The sequence below is a fragment of the Apodemus sylvaticus genome, chromosome 7 (genome assembly GCF_947179515.1).
Source record: "Apodemus sylvaticus chromosome 7, mApoSyl1.1, whole genome shotgun sequence".
Classification (NCBI taxonomy): domain Eukaryota; kingdom Metazoa; phylum Chordata; class Mammalia; order Rodentia; family Muridae; genus Apodemus; species Apodemus sylvaticus.
In genome coordinates, this window is record NC_067478.1 from 75,220,542 (window position 1) to 75,246,950 (window position 26,409).

The 26,409-nt window shown below is 41.5% G+C and overlaps 1 protein-coding gene across 2 annotated transcripts; it reads left to right on the plus strand.

Moving 5' to 3' along the window:
* The first annotated feature begins 633 nt into the window (after positions 1-633).
* Elmod1 (ELMO domain containing 1) lies at positions 634-25,332 on the plus strand. Of its 2 annotated transcripts, XM_052189476.1 has the most exons (10): positions 634-778; positions 977-1,005; positions 2,456-2,553; positions 4,948-5,077; positions 10,500-10,633; positions 12,057-12,125; positions 12,562-12,585; positions 14,985-15,035; positions 16,560-16,693; positions 25,160-25,332. In XM_052189476.1, the coding sequence occupies exons 1-10, from the start codon at positions 634-636 to the stop codon at positions 25,330-25,332; spliced, it is 987 nt and encodes a 328-aa protein (XP_052045436.1). The 2 variants fall into 2 exon arrangements, with proteins under 2 accessions (XP_052045436.1, XP_052045437.1); XM_052189477.1 differs by lacking the exon at positions 12,562-12,585.
* Positions 25,333-26,409: the final 1,077 nt, after the last annotated feature.

Consider the following 26,409-nt stretch of genomic DNA (forward strand, 5'->3'; position numbering starts at 1 on the left):
ATGAATACTGGTATTGGTCAGTAGCCAGTCAGCCAAAGGAGAACAGCAATGGGCAAGGGACCACATAGGGAGACAGGAGAGGTTGGAGAGAGAGAGGGGGGGAGGAGAGGGAGAGAGGGAGAGAGGGAGAGAGGGAGAGAGGGAGAGAGGGAGAGAGGGAGAGAGGGAGAGAGGGAGAGAGGGAGAGAGGGAGAGAGGGAGAGAGGAAGAGAGGGAGAGAGAGAAGGAGAAAATGCCAGCGGTGGACTGTGAGTAGAGGACCTTAAAGGACGGCTGGAGACGGTGGGTGTCGGGTGGGGCTGTGGGGGACCTGAGCAGCCGTCAGTCCAGGCAATAGGAGGCACACCCACCCCATGTCTCAGGCGGAGGCAATATTAACACGGACTGAATTCCAAAATGTTTTAGACAAAGATGGTAGAAGAATCTCAGGGTTTTACCCTCAGCTTGCTGGCGTCCTGTAGCCATAGTAACTGTCACTCTCTGGAGTGGAGTAAAGAACCCCGTGGACGGACACTGAAGTCTAATGGCTGGTTTTCTTCCCCGGCTTCTTTTCTTGCTGGTGGCGGCTGCTTCTCTGCTTCTGTTCTCTCGCAGCTTTCTATCGGAAGGGTGCTGTCTTTTGTTCCCCACAGGATGTTGATCCAGGTGTGCCTATATTTTTACTGTAAATTTTTGTGGCGCTGCATGAAGTTTGTGATGCGGAAGCTCACCGGAAGGTGTGAACTGCAAAGGATTTGCTACGGCACCAAACCTGGAGCTTCCAGAACCATGAAAATTGGTGAGCACTGAGCAAAAGGGAGGGCAGGATTCAGAGTTGGTGGGATTCAGAGTTGGTGGGATTCAGAGTTGGTGGGATTCAGAGTTGGTGGGATTCAGAGTTGGTGGGATTGAGGTTGCAATGCATATTTCTGTAATATTCACACTCATAAAGCATCATTTCTAATGACATTTTGTGTGTATGTCATTGCCTTAACAGAAACGTCACTGAGGGATTCAAAAAGCAAGGTAAATAAAAATTAGTTTCTCACTTTTCGATAACTTTTCATTGAGTTTAATTTAGTATCGAATTCACTCATTTTATAATAACAGCATCAGCTATCTGTTTGATAGCACAATAATCAAACCATTTAACTTTATTCTTGAGATTTTTCCAATGAAATCAGGGAATCGACTATAAAATTGTGGGACAGTGAGGTGACCCAGCCTATGAAGGTAGTTTGATGCCCAGGTCCCACAGGGACAAAAGGACTCCTTCAGGTTTGTCCTCTGACTGTGACCCCCCACACACACACACACAGGCATATACACAATGTAATAAAGAAAAAACTTTAAAGACAATAAAACCTAAAATAAACATTTCAAGAGTAAAAAAGTCATCTCTGACTAAAAGCTAATATAAACAAAGTGGTTAGCTCATTGCTAACATTCATTTTTACATATATGACAGTTTCTAGGCAGACTTGTAAACTTTAATTTAGTATTGAATTCACTCATTTTATAATAACTGCATCAGTTATTATAAAATGAGTTTCTCATTTATCTGTTTGATAGCACAGTAATCAAACCACTTAACTTTATACTTGAGATTTTTCCAATGAAATCAGAGAATCGACTATATTAATGATAAAAATAATACACAGGACTAGAGAGGGCTCAGTGATTAGAAGCTCTCTGGAGGACCCAAGGTGCCAGCACCCATAGGGCTCAAAGCCATCTGTAACTATCTTCTGACTTTCAAGTGCACTTCATGCACATGGTGCACAGACACACATTCAGGCAAAACACCCATACATATAAAATAAAATAAATATTTTTTAAAATGATTACACAATTGACTATCTACACAAGGAAAAAAACTTTATTTCGCAAGAATTTTGATGATTTTATCTTATCTTCTTGAACTTGGCAATCTTTAGACCAGTGGTCCCCATCTTGAAGGTCAAGTGACCCTTTCCTGGAGGTGACCTAAGACTATCAGAAAACTCAAATATTTACATTATGATTCATAACTGTAGCAAAAATTACAGTTATGAAGTAGCAATGAAATAATTTTATGGTTGGGGGACAACATGAAGAACTGTGTTAAAGGGTGGCAGCACTAGGAAGGTGGAGAACCACTGCTTTAGACTATGTCTCCAGAGCCCTTGTCTATAGGATGAAAAGGGAGATGTGTTAGTGTAATACAAATAGCTTTAAACAATCGACAATAGTGAGAAATAAAGCAGATCGCACGCCTTCTATGCGCCTGCTCTGTGCCGAGTACTGTGACCAGGACAGTGGCGCTCCCCAGCTATGGAATCCCAGGAGGCACCGGAATTCCCGCACACTCACTGACTCAGCCTGCTTCCAGCGCCTGCTTTCATACAGAAGTGTAGTACCCGAAGCCTCCTGCCCAAGAAGTATTACTGACGCCATTGGTGCTAATGAAAGAAACTGACTGAAAGATGTTTTCCAGCTGTTGCAGACATCAGTGAGTGTTCATCCTGATGCTATTGAAAAGACTATTGATGACATCATGGAATTGAAACAAATTAACCCTGACATCAATCCACAGTAAGAATTAGACTTGTATGTGAGAAATACAGAACATGGATACTCCTCCCCTTCCCCTCCCCTCCTCCCTCCCTTTCCCCTTCCCTCCCCCATCCCCCTTCCCTCCCACCTCCCCTACCCTTCCCCTTCCCACCTCCCCTTCCCCTCCCTTCTCTTTCCCCTCTCCTCCCCCTCCCCCTTCCCTTCTCCTCTCTCACCTTCCCCCTCCCCTCTCTTTTCCCTTCCCCTCCCCCTCCCTCTCCCTTCCCCTTCCTTTCCCTCTCCCTTTTCCTTTCTCTTTAGAATAGCCATCTGTAGTGTTTTGATTTTCAGATGAATTATAAATAAAAAATGGGGGCTCTTCATGTTCATAAATGTCAGTGGTGTCAGTCTTCTGGTTTGTGAGTTTGTGGTCCTGTTGACACGAAGGGGAAAAGGGGGTGTGCAAGCTGGTATCAAATGCAAGGTCAGGGAAGCCTGTTGGTCAGCAGGACGTCACTTGATGTCGGTGCTTTGCATTAATTGCACGTGTTCAAATCATAATGTGCTCAAACTGGTTCTGCTCCATCTAGAATATTCCTTCAGTTCCCTCATGAATATTCCATTGTGCAGGGCTGATAATCTTAGAGACAGTTCCTACCTGCTTGTCAAGAAGACAGGCATGTGTGGGAGGAAGAGATGGTTTTTATATGAATATTTTAGAACTTTATAATTTATTCTTCTCATCTTGGAAGTATTAAAATGCAGTTGGCAATGTTCGTGACATTTAAATTTAGCTTTATATTTTCCACTGGGTGCAGCAATTTTTCAGTAAAATTTTGACCTTAAAGGCATTAGATAGAATAAACTCTAAAGGCAGGTATATTTAGAGATACTTTGAGGTAGGTAACAATCAAACTGTCTTTTAGATCTGTTTGCATGAGGACTTCAGATGTCACTGCTGAGAAAGACTATTAGTTAACCAAGATGGAGACAGAGTTGAGCTTTAGAGTGTGCTAGGCACTGCTCTATGTCTTGATCTGTCTGGGAGTTCAGTCAGAAAAACTCCATTTTCTCCTAGTCTCTACAACATCTATCACTAGTCTTGTGAACTAGTAAGCTGATTGATTTAACTGCGTAGTTACTAGTTACAAAATCTTCTCTTGGCCTGGAGACACGACCTCACAGTTAGGGGCACTTAATGCTCTTGCAGAAAAACCAAGTTTGGTTCCCAAGATCCACATGGGGTTCTCACAGCCACCAATAACTCCAGTTCCAAGGTATCCGACACCCTTTTCTGGCTTCTGCAGGCATCTGAATGCACATGGTGCATAAACTCATTTACACACACACACACACACACACAAACACAAACACACACAAACACACACTAAATCTTTACTAAATTTTAAAAACATTTTAATTAAAATATAATTACATCATTTCCGCCTCCCCCTCACCCCTCCCACCCCTCCCATGCTCTGCCCCTTCTTTCCCTCAAATTCATGGCTTCTTTTTCTTTAATTATTATTGTTCCATATGGATGTGCACAAATATATAAACTCAATCTGCTGTCCACTCACAGCAGAATGTGTACCATCACACGGCATCAGAAGCCATGCTCCACGGGAGGAAATTGAAGGAATAGGGCTTTTTTTTTTCCTAGCCCTGAGATGAAACTCAAAGAACAGATAACATAAATAAGTAGTCCTGGCAGAGGAGTGGTGGAGATAAGTATGCTCCTGCTTCTTTTGGGACACTACACACACAGGGGTGTGGCTGCTGCTACCCCTCCTACAGCCATCCCTGCTACCTTTGTTTCTTTTATTTTGTACAGAAAATTTCTTGTCCTGAATCCCTTGAGGGCCACTCCCTCTTTCCTTCTCTTCCTCTCTCCTTCTCATACAGACTTTTGAAGTAAATCTAGCGCACCCACCTAAATGGTCCCTAAGAATCTACCGTCAGCTCTGCTTTCAAATCTCACTTCAAACTACCTTCGTGAAGGCCTTCCTTGGTCTTTGTTTTGTTTTGGATTTGGGGGGGGGGGGTTGTTTTGTTTTGTTTTTTCCCCAAACAGTTGCACTTGCACTTGCACTTAAGAAAAAGCTAAAATGAAGGGAAAGATTTTTACGGTGCTTCTAGGCTGGCATGATGGGAAACTCAGACAGGAGGATTGCCATGAATGGGAGTAGAGCCAAGGCTATGGAGGGAGTTCTAGGCTAGCCTGGGCTGCAGCATGAGATCCTGTCTGGAAAAACTAAACAAAAAAAGAATTTTGAAAAAGGGATGGTGAATATATACATGAATATATATTCCAGAATATATACATAAGAATATTTACTTCAAAAGTTCTATCATACAAGCACCGGGGGAGCAGATGCCAACAGCACATGGGCTCACTTATTTTTCCTCACAGTTGATTCTTCTGTACTTTAGGTTGGGAATCTCTCTCCAGGCTTGCCTTCTGCAAATTGTGGGTTACAGAAACCTTATTGCAGATGTGGAAAAACTGCGCAGAGAGCCCTATGATTCCGACAACCCGCAGCATGAAGAGATGCTTCTGAAGGTGAGTCCTTTGCTGCTGCCTGACAATGGCTGCCAAGCATTCAGGCCAGCCCTTCACCTGTGCACTGTAGGAACAAAGATGAGTAAGAGATGGGTGCGGCAACAGATGGGCAGGTCTGAGTTCTCTTCCTAGCTGGATGTATAGTTTTCATCAGAAAATTCATACAAGGAATCAACCTTAAAGCCTGTCGGTCAGTTGACTTTTATAATCTGAGAAAACATCTGAGGTGATTTGTATGGGGGAGGGTCATCTCACACTTGGCTCGAGTGTGGATTGTTTCAAATGCGTTGAAAGCTGTAGGAGAAATGAGGCGGCATTTGTCAGACTGTCATGGGGTTTTTACTTACGACTTTAATGCACATCCAAGACAATGAGGTTGATTTCTGCTTCAGCAATAGCCCTCTGGGGAAATTACCCAAGATCCTTGTGCTGATTATTTATTCATGTGACTTGGCAAATAGTCAAAGAGGAGGTAAAGGTTTATACTTGCTACGTTTAAACTGCCAGCAAAGTAATGTGGAGTTGTAAGTACTTCTTGCTTCATATCTTCTGAGAGCTGATACTGCAGCTTCATCAGACAGTAATAAAACTTTCCACAAAACACCAAAATAAGAAGTAATTAAATTCCAAACAAGAACATTCAGACCAACGTTTGGAAGTACTAATTAAACTTAAATGTTTTAGACATTCACTTCTGAAAATAGATGCTCTTCCAGCATCAAGTGCTTCTCTGCCCTGTCCTAAAATTCAAATAGGCAGTGACAAAATGTAGGGAGGGGCTAGAGAGATGGCTTACACCCCTAGAGAGCTTGGGGTTTAAGGTTGGGTTCCCTGCACCCACAGCAGGGAGCTCCAGCTCGGGAGAGCTGATGCCCTCTGCTGGCCTCTGAAGGCACCTACACTCAAGCATGAGTAGCCATATTAAAAACGAATCTTTAAAAACAAACAACAACAACAACAACAACAACAAAAAACAGAAGGAATCACTTTTTATCTTGTTTGAAAGTATCAACATATGTACTTTTTAAAATGCATCTTGTGTTTTGTGTGAGTGTGTGTTTCTGTGTGAGCAGGTACTTAAACTGGTGATCCACTAAAAAAAAAATAGTTTGTCTCTACTAATTAGTGCTGGGTCAGAAGTGATCATTACAAACTAAAGAAACTTCATTCTTGGCCATAGCATTCCTTCACTTTCTCCCCTGTTAACTTTAGCTAGCCTACTTGCTGCCTTCTGCCTTCTCCTATTGCCCATCCTCCTGACCATTTTCTGATGGTCAAGCTCACAAAATGATGTAATGGCCAGGATCAAGGTGAATGAAAAGGAAAGGAATCAGTGTAATTAACAGCCTGGCTATACATGTCTTAAGTGCTTCGCAATGCTGAGATCGACTCAACATTAGCTCATGGCATCTGTGTGCCTGCCGTGTGGCTCGTCTCATGTGAGCTGGCTTGTAGTGGATGTCAAGGCAGGGGAGGCAGAGACAGACAGAGACAGTCAGACAGACAGACAGATGGGTGGATGCATGACCTACTGTAGTTCCTCAGTGTATTAGTCAGGGTTCTATAAAGTAAAGGAACTGACAGTGAGTATATAGATATTAAAAGGGGATTCACTAGAGTGGCTTTCCAGCCATGGATCAAGGCCATCCAATGGCTGCCTCCTGATAGATCCGGCAGCTGTTTAATCCACAAGACTGGTGTCTCATCCATTCCAATCTGGAGCCGAGTCCCAGGGTATTCCCAGAGAGCTGCCAGTTTTCAGGCTGTGTTGACATCCTGAAGCAGTTGATCCACTTGATGGTTCTAGCACCAAAAAGGCTCGAGAACAAGACAGAGGAACTTTCCAATGAGAGTGGGAACAAGCAGGCTGAAAAACCCCAAAGCTTCTTCCTTCTTCCATGACCTTTATTGTGTGTGGGGGTGGGGAGGTGGGGGCGTTCACCAGAAGAAGTGGCCCAGATTTAGGGTGGGTCTTCCCACTTCAAATGGTCCATCCAATAAAAACCTTTCACAGGAGCTTGGGTTTTTCAGATGTAGTCAAGTTAACAACCAAGATTAGCCATCATACTTAGCTATATGTTAAGGTCAGCTAAAGATGGCACAGAGCAGGCACCCAAGTCCTGTTTGCTAAATGAGTTTATCTCAACCCACGTAGTGTACTTCAGACACTCGAACAGTCTGTCAACTTTTATCGATGGTTAGGATTTGGCTCTGTACATGCTATTATTCTGATGTCATGGCTAACGAATCAGGGTGGTTATTATTTAGAGATGAGAAAGTGACATTTGTGTTAGTTTAGGATCTGACTATCATGTATCTAGTAAATAATAAAGCCAGAACAGTTACCATTAAGTTTGGCACTTTGTGTTTGGTGTTTGACTGTTTTGAGACAAACTCTCACCTATTATTGTGAGTTGGTCCTGAACTCACTATGTGGCCAAGCAGGTCCTTGAATTTGTGGCAATCCTCCTGCCTAAGCTTCCAAAATGCGGAGGTAACAGGTGTGAGACACCCTGGCCTTTAGACTCTTTCCCTCCGTCTTCTAAATACCACGAGCGAGGTTGTGAGAGACAAGTCTGGCCATCCTAACCCCTACACACCTCTACAGCACTGAGGGGGCCTAAGCGAGATGCCTGGGGCCGGAAGCTCAGTCTGCGCTGCATGAAAGACGCTTCTCACACACAACTTCCGACGCCTGCACTGCAGTAGACTCCATATGCCCAGAGCTTCAGCTCCTCCGCAGTCGAGCTCTCTGAGCTCATCTCCTGCGTCCCCATCCATAACAGACACCCAAGTGCCCAGGACCTTGTTCATTCCTCCTGTTACTATTCTCAAGGAAGGAACCTCCTGGCTCTAAAAATCCTTAAATATTGTGACATAGTCTCTATCCTTCCCAAACACACACGGCAGCAGGATCTTTATTCTGCCCTTCTGGGTATTTGAATTCCAAGTATAAAAGTAATAAAGTCATAATATTCAAACAGTTGCTGGATGTTTGCTGCATTCCAATCACTACAGTAAATTTTGCACCGGGGCTCTCCATGTTAATTCTCACAAACACACTGTGCTGATCTACTGTATCTTCATTTGAAGATCTGGGTAAGAAAACTGAGGCTGAGCTCTTAGTAACTATGCAAGCTCACATCATTAGAAAGGCACTCAATTATGCACTGTTTCTTCAGAGGAAACCATGCCTGGTCTGACCCTGTGTCTGCAGAGCCTGGCCAGTGTTGGTGTATAATTGCCCAATTTCAAGCGCGATCTATAGGTGGGTGATGACACCCCTGCTTCCTACCTCACTAAATAGTTTGGACAAGAGTCAGCAAACAAGACCACAGACATTCTGACCTTCCACCATTTGTAGCACTTTGGTTACATAGCCACGTGGGAGTGTTTCTGTTATCCCTGGCTGCTATTCTACTACAAAGACAAAAGAAAGCAGTTACAGCAGAGCCAACACAGCTCTCTGCCCAACGTCACTAGAAAGATCATGTGCAGGGTTTGCTCACTCCGTTTATAGCTCAGCTAACCCAGACTGGCCTTATTCTCTGTGAAACCAAGGCTGACCTTGAACTCCTGATCCACCTGCCTGTCTCTACCTGCCGTGTGCTATGATTTCAAGCATGTACCACTGTGTCTGACATCTCTGTACCTTTGGATAAGTTGAAGGGTTGTGCTGTGAGACCAGCATAAATGTTGTATCTTATGATGAAGTAATATTAGCATCATGTCCATTAAAACGCCAGCACATGGAAGTGAATGGCAGTGTTGTGTGTGTGTGTGTGCTCTTACACAACTGTGGGTGCCTGTGCCCACTTGTACATGTGACCGTGGATGTGAGAAGTCAACCTTGGATGTCACTCCTTAGAAGCCACCCACCTTGCCTTGTGAGACAGTGTTTGTAGTTCATCTGGAACTAGCAAATGTCAGTGTCACCTCCCTCTCTACATCCCCAGAACTAGCAATAAAAGCATGAGCCATCGATCCAAGCTTTTGTACGGAATTCTGGGACTCGATCTCAGCCTGGAGAAAAGGCCGTCAGCGGAAGTGCTTACTGAGTGAGCATGAGGGCCTGCAATTTAAATCTGCAGCACCCTGAAAAAGCTCCTTGAAGCTCACTGGTCATGAGCTCCCACATGGCCATGTGACCATCTAGTCGAGCTGAATCAGTGAGCTCCAGGTTCACTGAGAGTCCTTGTATCAAAACAATAAAGTGAGGTAATGACCAGTTGAGGAAGACACTCAGTACCAACCTTGGGCCCCACTCAAGTGTACAGACATGTGCAACATGTATACACACATCACACACACCCACATACTAAGACATATAACCACCACATACACACACACACACACACACACACACACAAAGAAACAAAATATAGTAATTTGAATGTATATAATATTTGTGGGGATGGAGAGACGGCTCAGCAGTTAAGAACCCTCCCTGTGCTTCCATGGGACCCAAACTCAGTTCCCAGCCCTTACATCAGGAGGCTCAGGGCTGCATTTATGTGTGAGCATTACACACTTATAGAGAACCATGGACGTCAGTACCTGTCTTCCATTGACCTACCTCTATCACTATGATGTGTGCTAAATGTAGTTTTCTACAGAAAACCTGGAAAATAAACTAAATTTATAACGCAGTGAAGAGTACAATGTTCTGAATTTGTATTTTCCACTGGTACGGACAGTTGATTTTGAATGGGATTATTTTAGGCAACTCTTCAAGACACTGATGTATTTTGAGGCTCACTCATGAACGATGCCGATGTCTCTTCAGCCAGCTGTGTAGTATTTGCTCTTACACCCGTCACAGTAAGACCTAAGAAGTGAAACTCAAGCCAGTCCACTTTGAGGACTGGGGAGTGACATCCAAGGTTGACCTCTCACCTCCACGCTCAATGTTGTTTTTATTCATGGTGTTCATGCTGAGCATATCGGTGTAATGTTAGAAAGAGGTTTCTGTGGAGATGAACGGCAGGTGACCTCAACATTTCCAATCTCCCTTTTCCTTGTAGATTTCATATTTTAGAGCCCCCCAAGAGCATTTCTGCAAGATATTATTTATCACTTTACTTTATTTAATTAGGAACAAAATATGAAGGTTTAAAATACCAGACTATACATGTATGCATCCCATTTTCTTCAAAGCAACAGCTCCACAAAAGCATTCTACGGCTCACCCTTGAGTTGAGAGTAAAAGCCTCTTGCTCTTCGTGAGAAATAACACTTTTGGCTTTTTTTTTTAATCATACAACCCAGATAGGTGTTGGGTCACCTTTGAGAACTGCTATTGCAATTTATGTGTCTATGTTCACCTTTGAAAATCCCCTTGTCAGAATACAGCCCACAGCATCTGAGCCAATAAGATGTGTGCACACCCACGGATGCTCCTTTTTTTTTTTTCTGTCCCCAGCTATGGGAGTTCCTGAAGCCCAACACTCCACTGGAGTCTCGGATTTCTAAGCAGTGGTGTGAGATTGGCTTCCAAGGAGATGATCCGAAAACAGATTTCCGAGGAATGGGTCTCCTGGGACTTTACAACTTGCAGTGAGTAAAATAAAGAATGATTGAGCATGAGAGCAATGTGCTAGCCTGCTGGGACTGAAACTGCAAAGAAGGGTCATCACTTTCAAAAGTCACATCCCAGGAGATGCTGGAAGATTGTGTATTTCCTCTGAAGAGAGAGTCAGGCTCCTACAACTTTAAAACTTGCCAGCACCTTGCCTGTACTATAACAGATTTCATAAAAATGTTTAAAGCAACTCTTAGATATGTACTTTTAAATTTTTTATTATGTAAAACTTTAAGCCACATGCAAAAACCTCTTATATTGATGACCTAAACTCGAAAATTGCAACAATAATTTTAGACCAAAACACACACACACACACTAAAAACTTACTGACAATCCTAGACCATTTGTCATTTCACGTCTCGTATTTCAATATATACCTCTAAGAACTGATCAGTCCTGGGCCTTGAACTGCCTCAGCGGGGAAACTGCGGCTGCCTCCTTCATTGACCCGAGTTTCAGCCTGAGACCTTCATGGTGGAAGGAGAGAGCTGAGCATTAAGATGTTCTCTGACTTCCACATGTGCACAGACACACAAAATAAATAAATAAATCTAAAGTGCCTGCTTTGAATTTCCCTGTACCCCTTTAGATTTCTATGATAAATTATATAGGCGTGCATCTGTAACTTTGCTATAGCTTTATTATTACCTGTGTTAAATACTTTTATGAGGCACTTTTGAGGTTGTATGAGTTTTTGTGTGTTTTATGGAAGTTCATTGCTAATTCCATGCCCCTAAGGCAGAAATTTAGTTGTTTATTAACACCATTAAGTCCTATGAGATGTTTTCTAATCATCAAGAACCCAAATACAGTGTGACTGCTTTCTAAGAAAGATGCATTTGATCTGGGCATCCTGGCTCACACCTGAAATCCTAACTCTTGGGAGACAGAAAAGATCAAGGGGATCAGGGCTCATCCTTGGCTGTCTAATGGGTTCAATGCCAGCCCGAGCTGCAGAGGCACTGTGTAAGGGGGGAGGGAAATAGGAAGAAAGGAAGGACAGAAGGAAAAAGGAAAGAAGACAGAGAAAGAGTGGGTGTACAAGAAGGGTAGGGAAAGGGAAGTGAAGGGGAAGGGAGAGGAGGGAAGAGAAGAAGAAAGAACGGACCTGGAGTTCCCATTCCCCTTTGCCATGTTGCTTTTCTCCATCTTTTGCCTCTGGGGAGGTCTTCATTTCGTTCAATCACCTGACCCCTTATATATAACGCTCAGTTATGTACTCAGCTCCCTGGGCAGTAACAACGTTCATAATTAAGTTTTCAAGTCTCTTGGCTCCAGAAGAGTGGAGTCACGCCAGTGTGTACCTCTGAGTGCCATGTGCCCCTCACCACCATCACATGAGGGTGGCCTTCTCGCAGACGGTGCAGTCACGGTGTTCCTTACCTCTCCCTGCAGATATTTCGCAGAACGGGATGCCACTGTGGCTCAGCAGGTTCTCTCCGACTCTGTTCATCCAAAATGCAGGTAATTGTTCAAACTAAAAAATGCGTTTGCTTTTTGGGTCAGTAAATATCATTTCTCACATGGATCTGTAGAGAAGAATATCGGAAGAGCCAGTTCACTGGAAGCCAAGCTTAAAGTGTCCTCGCTAGCCCTTTGGGCAGGCGCTAAACAAGAAGGTTAACACTCCAGATGTGCATCTCAGGATTTAGAAAGTAGAGTGGCGTCCTTTGAGTAAGTGTGTGTCAAGAGTGTCTAGGAAAATTCAAAGATGAGCATAGAGGGACATACTTGGAGGGAAGGATTCAGAAACAAGGGAGTGTGCTGTGGGCATAGACGGAAATGGAAGTCATGAGGTCAAAGGCCAACCGAGAAAGGATTTACAAAATCTATTTTGCTTTAAAGTTCAGAATTGTATTTTCATTTCATTTACTTGATTTTTTTTTCTTTGACTGAATAGGGATATCACTAAGGAGGAAATAAGGTATTTTTCTTTGTTTTTGTGTTTTGTTTTGCTTCTATTTTAGAATTTCTAAGATTTAAAGGCAAATATCACCAGCTTTTAATCTGATAGAGTTTATTATTTGCGGACTGCATTTTTATGAGCTAAAAGCCAAACTGAAAGGGTCAAGAAGCCAGAACTATAACTGGCTTGAAGGACATTTAAAGATGTTCTTTAAAAAGATGAACATCCACACACATGACCTAATTCCCTCAAGAGACATTTTACTTGGAACTTTTGTGCATAGTGAAAAATTGATCTTCTATTAGTAATTTTTTGAGACACAGTCTCAAAAGAATTTATATATCTCTGGATGGCCTGGTGCTCACTCTGTAGACAAGGCTGGCCTCAAACTCACAGAACTCAGCCTGCCTCTGTCTCCTGAGCACTGGGATTAGGGGCATGGCTTACCACTCCCGGCCTTGACTGATGTATTTCCAATTTGATCATTCTGAAGAGTGCCTCTTCTCATAAGAGTTCCTCCTATTTTATCTGGTCCCATAAGATTTTATTTTGTCTTCCACCTGATAATGCTTAAATATTACTGGCTAAATAAACATATAGTTTTATTTTGTCAGTCTTAAAATTCAGGAATCTGTTGACTTGTGTTTTTATTTCACTGATGTCACTATTATTTTCCTCCTGACTCTATTTGGCTAAGGTTCACTAAATTACATGACTTTCCCACACTTGCGTTTATAGTCTTTCATAAGATTAAAAATTTATTTTCTGTATTTTTATTTATTTTAAGAAAAACATTATCATCAGCTAGCTGTTTCTTGATAGATTACATGATCAAACTCAAGCTATTTTGACTTTTAAACTATATCTTCTGGATTGCACAGTTGTACGTTGTGGAGCCTCTGAACTCCCTGTAATTAAAGTTGGCTGAAGGTCTGTGTGTCTTTCCAAGTGGTGTTTGCAGATCAGAACCAGTAGCCATGGATGATCTGTGATCTGGGGAAGTAATAATAAGCTTACAATATTTTTGAATAACCATTGAAGGGAGATTAATTTCATTGGTGAGTCATCCTCAAGCAAGGGAGATAGACAGAGGCTTCGCATCATGGTCTCTTGTGGCTGGAGACACTGTGGACAACTCTTAAGAAGACTGGCCTTGTATGCATGCTGAGTAGGAACACAGTTTATCCCTCAAGCTACAATCCAGTCAAAGAGAAAGAAGGTTTTGTATTAGTTGTTTCAAACTGATGGTGAAGGTCACCAGATGTGATCATAAGAGCTTGAAAATGCTAATATATTTCTTATGTAATTACCTGAAAGAGGTATGTTTTGACCAATTATGGTATCATCATCGCTTCTATCAGACCCTACATATTTCAGGTATTCGAGTGTGAAACAAAAATATATGTACTAAGAATATGATCCAAGATGCCCTTCAGCAAGCATGATACATTATTGGCTTTTGGGACTATTTATAGAGTCCTAAAGTAACTTGACAGGATAAAGATAGATGCAACTTTAAAAGGAGAATTATGCCTGTTGATTTTTGTTTGTTTTTCTGGGAGATATCTTATAAGTAGTCAAATAAGTGGAAGCTACTTGGCCTTACATTTCAAATGCAGACAAAGATTTCACTTAACAAATGTACAGACAAGACTTACAGACACACTGAACTTTCAAAGCTTTGTTGAAGAGAAAGTGGATACTTAAGAAATTTTTAAATTTCACATGCAATTCAATTCATTTTGAAGATGAATCTTTTTTTAGAGGTAAAACTTTCCTGGTGACGCTTTAGTTTAGTTTGTTGGTTAGGAACCACACTTTTGAAATAGAACATTTTAACATGAATTCCAACAGTGATTTGGCCTCGTGCTCAGTCATTCAGAGTAGAAAACACATTTCTCTCTCTCTCTCTCTCTCTCTCTCTCTCTCTCTGTGTGTGTGTGTGTGTGTGTGTGTGTGTGTGTGTGTGTGTGTGTGTGTTGTGGTATTACATGAGTGTTTGCAGTGTGCCATTTTCCATTTGCTCTAGAAAATTCTCCCTTTTTCCTTCTTGGATGGATTTAAAAATTGCATGTAACTCCAATGCTAAAGTTTGTTTTTGACACAAGGTTATGTTATGTTACGTTATGTTGATACTAAAATTGTTAACTATATGTATATGTAAGTTAGCTAAAACTGGTCAGGTTGAATATACCAACTCTAAAAGCAACAATGCAAGTTAGATGTTAGATGGATTGCAGATGTGTCCCCATGTGGAGCTTACACAGTTACTCTTAGCAGTGATATATTGAGACTCAGTGTGATAACAGAGTTACGTATGTCTCTGTGTAGTTAACAGTTTAATGTAAGCATTCAAGAGGAGCAAGAACAAATTAAATATATTAAGTGTTAATTTGTTTACTGGTTCTTTCTTTCAGCAAATTTAGCAAAACAGAATGGGAAAAGAAAAAGATGGATAAAGCAATCGGGTAAGTGTGGGATTGTACATGAAAATCTTGGTCCAGAGATAGCAAAGTTGGGTCTGATTCCCAGCCCCCATGTGGTAACTCCCAACTGTCTATAACTCCAGTTCTGGGAGATCTAATGCCTTTTATTTGTCTCCATGGGAAAAGGTACTCACACAGGACACACACAGACAGACAGACAGAACACCAATACTCACAACAAATAATAAAGTAAATTTTGAAAATTATTTACAATTTTTACTTTTAGTACCTAGTAACATGGCTTAGCAGGAAACATACTTGCCGCTGAGCCTGATAATCTCAGTTTGATTCCTGGAACCTATATGTAGAAGGAAAGGAAGCTCAAATCATCTCCTGATCTACACACACACACACACACACACACACACAAGTTGTGGAACATAAGATCATATGCACACACAAACAAACAAACAAAGTAACCAATGTTATTAATGGTCTATTTCATTAGACTTATTTTTATGCTGGACTTAAAACAACAGAATTTAAATATTCTGTTCCCTTTCTGTAGAAGAGGGACATAAAATATACTTTGTGGTGATAAATCCTTCTGATATAAAAAAGGTAAATTTAGGAAAACATGGGAATATGGACCAAAATCCAGCCAGCCTTATCACTTTTGCACATCTATAGTTACCACTCAGAGCTTTTCATTGCAGCCATTTCTCATTCACATGTGCACCTACACTAACTCTCAGCGTGTTCTATGCATGTATCTTACTTTAACATCTCTACAAATGCAATTTTAGCTAGCTATAATATTACCATAATTTAGTTAGCACCAAAATTTTCCATAATTTCTCTAGGAATCTTTTTAGAATATTTGAATGGTGTTTTAGTTAGGGTTTTACTGCTGTGAACAAATACCATGACCAAGGCAAGGCTTATAAAAGACCACATTTAATTGGGGCTGGCTTACAGATTCAGAGGTTCAGTCCAATATCATCAGGAGGGCAGGAACATGGCAGCATCCAGGCAGACATGGTACAGGAGGAGCTGAGAGTTCTACATCTTCATCTGATGAAGAATACTTGCTAGCAGAATACTTGCTTCCAGGCAGCTAGGACTAGGGTATTAAAGCCCATAACCACAGTGATACACCTACTCCAATGAGGCCACACCTACTCAAACAGGGCCACACCTTCTCATAGTGCCACTCCCTGGGCCAAGCATATACAAACCATCACAAATGGTTTCTGTGTCTCACCATGATAAATACTGCTGTAATAAATAATCTTATATATAAAGCTGTATCATCTTTGGACACTGACCTAACACATGTTTGGAAATGGAATTACCAGGTCAAAGCACATAAACTGTCAATTCTCTTAGCACATGCTACTGAAACTTTGTGATAAAGTTAAAAGACAAGACTTTGATATGGTAGAGATGATCGGGTGGCTTGCCACTCTGATGAGTTCATAGGGATTTAGAACCCAGGCTATCAGCTTTCGAAGTGCTTCTATCCCATGTTACAACACTTGTGGATTTCCTGCCTCCTACCTGCAGGTACTCCTTTGCAATTGTGGGCATCAATATCACTGACCTGGCATATAATCTACTCGTGAGCGGCGCTCTAAAAACACATTTCTACAACATCGCCCCCGAAGCTCCGACACTGTCTCACTTCCAACAAACATTCTGTAAGTGTCTGTTGTTTAATTATCAGTATGGGTTTCTATAGAACACTCCAGACAAGGGTCACGGCTGAAGAAGTCACTGTGAAGGAGCTACCTTGGGCCCTTTGAGGAAATTCCTTTGCGCTTAACTTTTTTGTCTCAGTTTTCTCACTGAAACACCTGTGCTTATACTTCTGGGCATCATGGATATTTCTTTTCCCCAGCTTTTATATGATATGCAATATGTCAACTTCGGGCATGACTTTTGTCTGTCTCCCTCTGATCTTAACATGATGTAACTCTGAAGAATGCAGACAACCTGAATTGACTACGAGGTCCTACGTTTTGACAGAAATAAAATTCACAAGAAGATTAGAAAGTAATGTTGAAAGACTTGCTTAGAATATAGATGAAAAAAAGAGTTTTATGAAAAGTTTCTTAAAAGGAAAAATATCAGGCTAAGCAAGATGGCTTTGTGGGTAAGGACACTTGCTGCTAGGCCTGAAGGCCTGAGTTTAATCCCCAAACCCACATGATAGAAGGTGAGAACCAATTCTCACAGTTTGTCCTCTGACCTTTCCACATACACACACACACACACACACAATTAATTAATTAATATAGTAAAATTTTAGGCCTGAAGGAAGGATTTTCATATTTTAAGTTCTAAGCATCAACATAATAGATTAAGATCTACCAAACCAAGGTCTATGTCACTGTGAGATATTATGACATTGTAAAGAAGTAATCCTGAAATTTTTCAAGACTGTCACTCAAAAACTTTGGAATTGAGATTATACTAGACTTCTCAAGAGCAGCATTTTTATTCTAAAACACCATAGAATGGCAGCTACAAAAACTTAAGGTGGAATACAGGAATTATAATTTATAATTTCAAATTATATTCCCAGTATCACTTATCAATTGAATAGTGAGTATCAAAATAGGAGAGACTTTTTTAAAATAAATGCAAGGTCTTCAATATTTTACTTCCCTATAACTTGATCAGGAAACTCTTGAAAAATATAACATTTCTACAAAAATAGAAGAGTGATTCTTGGAGGAATAAATGAACCTACACAACAGATCTTTCCAGAAAGAAAATGAAGGGAGCCTTCAGATGATGGAAAGGGCCCCAGGAGGTTTCCCACCTGGGGAGACCATTTTCATGAGAACAGTCATGAAATTTGACAAAGCTCTGGAACTGAGAGCACATCCACCATGTTCTAACATACCTAGGGTGCATTTGGCATCCTTGGGGAAAGTGGTTTATAGTTAAATGAATTGAAAACTAAGTACATGAGTGAAGTAGACAGTTAGTCCTTGGTTAAGAAAGCAGTGACAAATGAGTATAGCTGGACCTGTGAACAGGAGCTAAGCCCTCATGTTCTGTACATAGGGGTTTCAAAAGCATCCCCCAAATGGAATGCAGCTTATGTGGAGCTGTCAAAAGAATCCGCCGACTCGACTATAGAACAAGGGTCAGGATAGAAGGTACTTACTGTCTTTCATGGGGCTTTGTTTTCCCATCAAAACATATTAAACTCTCCGTGCTGAACAATGCAAGAATAACTGATAAGAGCGAAAAGAATATTTAAAGAAAGACTTACTTTATAACTCGTCAGTAGGAAAGATAAGTCCGCTCACATGACATTTTGTAGCGCCTGTTTTGACCACTGGATGATTATATTCACTCCCGTAACAATTCTATCTCCAACGGATATTACTGGGATTTTACTGCAGATCAGGGTGTATACTGAAGAACAGTGGCCTCCAAACAAATATGTTCAACACACTGGGAAGTCCAGATACTGTTTTAAAGCGTTGCAAAGGTATATTGCTGTCACTGCCCACCCAGGCTCAGAGGCAGAGAGCTCCCTAAAGCAACACCACTTTCAGTGAACACTGAAGGGTGAGCGGCAAAGTAAAGTGATGGGCACTGAGCGGTCCAGCCAGAGATGTGCCAAGGACACAAGCCATAAAGCTGGGAGGCACGGCAGATCCAAGCAGTATAGTAGAGAGGGCAGTGTTGATTAGATACAACACAGGCAGTTTAAAAGAAGAATCCAGAATGGACCCTAAAGAAATTTGAGCCATTTTGGAGAACAAAAGCATGACAATAATGTGTTTCCTTAGACTTTTATAAGTTCCCCTATTGGAATGCCAGGGTGGAGGGCAGGAGTTGGTGTGTGGGTAGGGGAACACCCTCATAGAAGCAGGAGGAGGGGTGATGGGATAGGGGGTTTCTGGGGGGGACTGGGAAAGGGGATAACATTTGAAATGTAAATAAAGAAAATATCAAAAAAAGATAATAAATGACTAAAGAAAACAATATAAGACAAAAAGTCTACAAAAAATAAAATAAGTTCCCCTCTTCTGTACTTTCCATCTTTCCTAGAGAAATCATGGAAGTTCTTGTAAGGGAAAATACAATGAGATTAATTTGAGGCAGACTGAAGGTATTTCTATGAGATGCCATAGAGCCCTGATGGGTTAGAAGGGCTCTGCCTACCAACTTTTAATTCATCTGCCTGGAAATAAAAATCAGAACCACACAGCAACCAACATCTCCGAGGAAAACAAAACCTGGCATTTAAGGGTAGGAGTAGATGTTTTGTTCATTGGTATATGATCAGCCTAGTAGAGAGTATTTAGTAACTATATAGTGGATGGGTGGATGGATGAATGGAGGGATGGATGGATGGTTGGTTGAGATTCTACAATATTGAATGATCCTCTTTTCAGGGGAAAAGAGGGTGTAACTGATATGGAAATGTTTCAGTATTACCCAATTGATAGGCTTTTTCAAAAGGCTCCTAGTCCAAAGAAGTAAGCATAAAGCAGAATCTTATTTCCCAGGATACTCTTCAGGTTGTAGAAAGAGCAGCAATCCCTAACAGATCGGGTTGTGGACAGAGAGAATGGGCATCGCTAGAAGAGGCACACTGTGCCCTGGGTTCGTTGTCCCTCTATTGGGTATGGTCACTTCTGCACGTCTCCACTGTCATTTGCTTGCAGTTGTCTGTGTCCTTGCACATGCCTTTGCTTGCTGCTAACAGGAAGGATGCAGCGAGGCGAAGCCAAGACACATTTAAACAGCAATAACTATGCAGCAGGCTTCAGATGGCGAGGCAAATTAGTATTCAAAACAAGTATTCCATCCAGAGGAACGGAAATAAGAATGTAATGGCTCCATCGTCCTGACATTACAATCTTAGTGAAAGCTGTGCTGGCGAGGCACTGCGTTGTAAATGTGACATCCAATCTGAAGCACCACTGAACACAGAGCTCAACGGTAATGGGGTAAGGCTAGGTGTAGTGATCAGAGGAAAGGGCAAGCTAGGAAGAGGGAGGAGGTTATCTTTCCTCTGACCTTCCTGAGAAGGAACTGTTACATAGAAATAAGCACCGGAGGAACAGAGGGCACCGGGAGAGGCAGCCTGTTCTGAGGACGGGATGACAGCCTCCTTCAGCCCTGGCGTCCAGCTGCTCACTGCGTGATTATGCACTATTCAAGCTTCCTGGAAGAACCCAGTGCCCACATCTGTAAGACAGAGATAGAAAATCTGCTTGGGCAACCCACAGCACTGGGAAATGAATGAAATTGAAAGCTAGAAGCGATAGATTGACTCTGTTTTCTCCATCCCCTTTCCACACTACTTTGTTAGCTGTCTCAGATAACAAATCATTGTCAGAAATTGAATACCCATCTCTCTCTCTCCAAAAGACAGAATTAGGAAACATGAGAACTCTACTGTTTTCTGCATCCTCAGTGTCTAATAGTGTATCTATTACATGCATAATTGGTACATGGGTCGATCAGACAGTTGGCCAAATGAATCATTGAATGTTGTGTAATAATACATACATGAGTAGAATAATATTTATTTTGGGAGCCTTATTGCCATGGTGTTATTTAGTCTTTCTACATTTTTCTGATAACATAGGGAGAGTCTTGAGGAATCTGTCTACAGTATTTACAGTTCACATTTGTACTTAGAGAATAGAGAACGTATTATGAAAACGGTGTCAGATTATAAAGCATCATCACTCTCAGAAATAGTCTTCTGTAATTTTGTGCACCAGAGAAAAATGGGAGAAAAAACCATGTTTGAGTTCTTCTATAACTGTGTGATATATTACATCCCCTTAAGAGTAAGATGGGTATCTGCACAGTGTAGAAAAGTGGGCATCTTTATGTGTACTATAGAAAATAAATTATTCATTAAAAGGAGCTAAAGATGCTACATATTCTGATTTGATAGTCCACATCATATTCGTGCATCAAATTATCACGTTGTATCATGCAAACAGAGCCAAAACTCAAATTTAAAAGTTGGTTTTGGGATCATTAGTTTTTATCACTGTCAACAGGAGTATGCTAATGAGATGGACACATCATGGATGATTTTAATTTATAATATTAGAAATCTGACTCTCACCCACAGCCAAAAACATTAGGCAGACAGAGTGTGAGGAATCTTGTGGAAGAGGGGGAGGAGGGATTGTAGGTACTGGAGAGATCAAGGGCACCACAAAAACATTGCCTGAAGAATCAGCTAAGCAGGACTTATAGGGGCTCACAGAGACTGGACCTGCAATCAGGGAGCCTGTATACATCAGCACTAGGTCTTCTGCATAGGCATCATGGCTGTGTAATTTGGTGTTATTTGTGGAACTCCTAACAGTGGCAGTGGGAGGCTACTTCAGGCGCTCTGGCCTGCATTAGTGACCGTTTTCCTCCTACTGGGTTGCTGCATCCAGCCTTAATATGAGGCCTATGCCTGGGCGTATTATAATTTGTTATGCTGTGCTTGGTTGGTGTCCCTGAGAGGCCTCCTCTTTTCTAAAGGGAAACAGAGGAGAAGTGGATGTGAGAGAAAGGGGGGCTATGGGGAGGGGCTGGGAGGAGACAAGGGAGGGGAAAGTGTGGCCAGGGTATAATATATGAGAAAAGAATAAATAAATAAGAAAGAAAAAGCAATCTGACTCTCCTAGCAAGAATGGCTCAAGTATGTTTATTTGAGCTCAGACCCATTGGGGGAAGTATATGTGTGTTTAATATATTAAGAAAAGAATAAATTATGAATGTTCATTCATTTCTTTTATAACAATATCAATTAAAACATTCCTGGAAAGAGGCCTGGGGTAGGAAACTTAAGAAGATGGAGTCTTATAGACCTAAAGTTTTGAAACTTCAATGATATGTGGTTCACTCTGGCTGAGTCTGGGTAGATCTGCACGTTTAACAAATTACTCCAGGTTATTCCTGAGATATTTTAGGACCTTTGCACTCACTAAAATGGACAGGGGGTTAAGTTCTTTGGGGTGAGGGGGATGCAGGAATCGGAAGAAATAGTGCTAAAATAAATAGGACAAACATTCTCCATCACTCACTCACTGCACATGTGCTATGTGAGAGGGCCAGACACTCACTCACTGCATATGCTCTATGATGGGAGGGCCAGACGCTTAGCCCGAAGAGAAGATGAGGTCTGGACACAAAGTGCACTACAAGTTTCAGAGAAGGACTAGATTTGTTCCATGAAGCAAAGGCCAACAGTTTTCTGCTCTAAAACCTTATAAGAATCTTGGGATGAAGCAGGAGGATTACAAATTAAAGTCTAGCCAGGGCTACCTACCAAGGCCTTTTAAAAATACAAAAACCAAATTATTCCCTCCTCTGTCAGAGTTGTTCCTAGAGGCATCCAAACCTGGAAGCAGCCTTGGGCAGGGTCATATGAGTGGATACAGATCAGGCAACTCCTGGGATGGGTACAATGCAAGGCAGTGGACTTGATTTGCAGTTTTCCTGGTAGTCAGTTTATGTGTAGCCTCAAGGCCAGCTGGGTAAGGGAAGTAAATGCCTCCATCAGAAACGTTAATATGCAGTAAATTCCATTGGCCTGAAAGAAGTGGAATGGGGATGTAGTTTACCCAGTAAGGTGTTCTAGCACATACAAGGCCCTAGGTTCAATCCTCAGTACTATAAACACCAGGCATGATAATGCACTGGGGAGGGGCAGACAGGAGAATCAGGCAAGCATTCAAGGTCTTCTGCAACTTAGTGAGTTCGAGATCAGACTGACCTGCAAGAGATCTTGTCAAAAGAAAGAAGAGAAGAAAGAACAGAATAGACAACCTGAAATAAATAGAAAATAATTGTTCTCTCAACCATTTCTCCTACACTTTTGTGACTGAGTTCTTCAATATGTGCAAATATTCCTAAACATGCAACATGGGGAGATGAAAGGGTGAGAACAGGTCGCCACCACAATGTTTATTGGGGAAGGAAACCTCAAATACTGTGCAGCAAGACAGGGAACAAATGATGTTTTCAGACTGTTTATAGGATTATGTTGAAAGCGGTTGCATATGTTGTCAGTTACAGAGGAAAAGCTGTTGGCTTTCCCTTGGTATTCCGTTGAGTATGTTTGTTCTGTGTTCTCTTCCTATGCCCCCATTCCTCGCCCTTCTCCTCCTCCTGCTTTCTCTTTATATGTGAACATAAAAGAACGGAGATTCCAACCAGCATCCTCTCCATGGTTCTGACTACTTCCTCGCACCTTCTAAAGTTAAAGCAAAGAACAACTATAAAGCATTCACTTTTTCTTCTTTTTAAACTGTGATTATTTCCTTATTTATCTTATGTTTATTATTTCATAGAGGGACCTGCAGTTGCATTTGGGTTTTCTACATACAAATATATAATATTGCCTTTTAAAGGAAGTATTCACATTTCAGTGTTTTAGATGTGTGTGAAAGCATGCAGTGGGACAGAAAGAAGGGAAGAAAGAAACAATAAACAGATTTAAATATTTGATATTTGTTCCCAGAAAGTTTCCACTCCAGAGTGTTCATAGACAAGAAGAGCTTTGAAAGACATGAGCATTTGAATATTGAACCGCATAAAGACTCTGCAGCTCAGATTTGATTTACAATCCTTACTGTCTCATAATAGAAGGTTAAATGCCCCTGTTTGGTGCGTCTGGGTAATTTAAAACTTTAGTTAAGTTAAATATCAAAAGGGAAAAGAAGCAGAGTGGAGTGATTCTGAAAGGCTGGACCATTGTGTTAGCTTAGTTCGACTGAGAAGGACGAAGGAGTCACCGTCGGTCTTTTAGAGTAAGTTCTTGGGATGCAGGGAAGTGACTTACTGGGTAGAGCACTTGCCTTGCAAACACAAGGACCAGAGTTCAGATCCCCAGAATCCATATAAATACCAAGTGGGTGGGCATGGTGACCCATCTGCAGTCCCAGCGCTCAGAAGACATAGAGTGTGGGACCCTCCAGAATAAGCTAGCTAGCTGGACCAACTGAAGTGGCCAGCTCCAGGTTCAAGTGAGAGACTCTGCCTTGATGTATAAGATGGAGAGAAGACACCCATCATGCCCTGGCCCCACAAACATGCACACACACACATACACACACCCACATAACCGAAAATACATGTACGTAAGTAAATGTAATTTTAAGAATTTGAAAATATTTTTGAGACATTTGAAAATAATGGCACGATGGCATAGCCTTTAACCTGGAAGCAGGACATGGAAGGCAGGGGCAAGTGAACCTCTGTGAGTTGAGGCTACCCTGATCTACAGAGCAAGTTCCAGGCCAGCCAGAGACCTTGCTGAGAGAGAGAGAGAGAGAGAGAGAGAGAGAGAGAGAGAGAGAGAGAGAGAGACAGAGACAGAGAGAGAGAGACAGAGAGAGACAGAGAGACAGAGAGACAGAGAGACAGAGAGACAGAGAGACAGAGAGACAGAGAGACAGAGACAGAGAGAGAACCAAAAATCAAGGTTGAACTAGAGAGATGGCTCAGTGGTTAAGAGTTCTGACTACCCTTCCAGAGGATCCCATTTCTAGTTCCAAAGCCCACATAGCAACTCACAGCTGTAACTCCAGTTCCAAGGGATGCAATGCCCTCTTCTGGCCTCCAGGGACACAAACATACATAACTCGTAAACATTTAAAAAAATTTTACTTAAGAAAAAAGAATGTTTCCAACGTGATTCATATTCAAAAGATGGCATAATTGTTTTGTTCTCTGCTTTGTGGAGTAAACATTTTCTCTAAAACTAGCCACAAGGGGGCTGGAGAGATGGCTCAGTGGTTAAGAGCACTGACTGTTCTTCCAAAGGTCCTGAGTTCAAATCCAAGCAACCACATGGTGGCTCACAACCATCTGTATGAGACCTGATACCCTCTTCTGGTGTGCCTGAAGATAGCTACAGTGTACTTGGATATAATAAATAAATAGATAGATAGATAGATAGATAGATAGATAGATAGATCTTAAAAAAAAAAAAACTAGCTGCAAAAGAAGAAAATTAGAGCCAGCTTGGTAGCTTCTACTTCACTGATCTTACTAATACTTGGTGTTTGCTGTGACCTCCATGGAGACTGTTACAGTCTAACCCATCGACTGAGGTTTGGAATGTGGCTGAGGACGATTACCTTGCAGACTCATGACTGTCTTGTCCCTAACAGGCTATTTGATGCACGAGTTTCACAAGTTTTGGATTGAAGAGGATCCCATGGACATAATGGAATTTAATCGTGTGCGGGAGAAATTCCGCAAGAGGATCATAAAACAGCTGCAGAACCCAGATATGGCGCTGTGCCCACATTTTGCAGCATCTGAAGGCTTAATCAACATGTAGTGGCCACACTGGTTTCAATGGATACCCCAGAACACTGCCTCATTTTCATCCTAGATCTCTGCTTAGGTGACAGCTCACACACCTAATGCACATAAGTGATTATATATATATATATATATGTATATATATACATATATATATATATACACACATACATATGCATGCCTTTTGGTACAGTATTTTCATCTCTTGGTCATTATTCCGAGATTCCCCCAAATATCACTATTTCTGGAGCATCTACCCTCCAGTGATTGCTCATATTGTGGCATTGTGCAGTGTTAACATCTGTCCTTGGCACCCAGGTATGAAGAAAGTTTTCTATTTTTTTAGATTTTTTTCTCCCCCTCATCATTCCATATTTAAAAATATGTAATAATTCTCTAGCTGTAATCTGTATGTAAGAGAGTTAGCTGAATCCCATTCTGTGTTCATATTTATTAAAATGTTTCACGAAGACTGCTGCTAGCTTCTCAAGCTGGGCTCGTGCTCGGACCTCATTCCGGCAAAGCATAAGACTCTAAAATAATACAGACACATGATAAGCCAAACCCTTCCTGCACATGTAACTGCACTTCACCAGAATGTAATGAGGCTATAAGAGATTAGCTTAAATAGGAACCATCTTTGTGTGAAAACCTGCAGAGCTGTAGCCTAACTTGACCACAGTTGCAACTGTGCCGTAGTCATCAGAATAGAAAACCACTATATTCCCATCACTTCATGGCTTGGATGTCTAAATATGTGTATGATGTTCAGAGCCCTAGAAAAGACGCCATGTCTTTACAAGGCTGCAAAGGGTTTCTCACTACCTGACTCTTGCTGAACCCAGACTTAGATCTTAGCACTCCCCAGATCTGAGGCATTCTTACTTAGGGGATTTAGTGCTGACTGGTTTGTTTCTATGCTGAGGGGCAATATTTTAAAATGTTTTTTTGCAAGAAAATATGTTACAACACAGGAACCTAAGCAATGATATCATGCAAAAATATTTCCTGAAATTAGCATCTTTATATCAGCAGAAGAAGTTGCTTGGAAGAAGAAAAACAAAACAACCTCCAACTGCTAAGAATCATCTTC

Excerpts from the sequence above, each read along its gene's own strand:
- Elmod1 (XM_052189476.1), top strand. The coding sequence starts at position 634 with ATGTTGATCCAGGTGTGCCTATATTTTTACTGTAAATTTTTGTGGCGC. Across the intron at positions 12,586-14,984 it reads ATCACTAAGGAGGAAATAAG|CAAATTTAGCAAAACAGAAT; the intron begins GTATTTTTCTTT and ends TCTTTCTTTCAG. Across the intron at positions 15,036-16,559 it reads AAGATGGATAAAGCAATCGG|GTACTCCTTTGCAATTGTGG; the intron begins GTAAGTGTGGGA and ends TCCTACCTGCAG.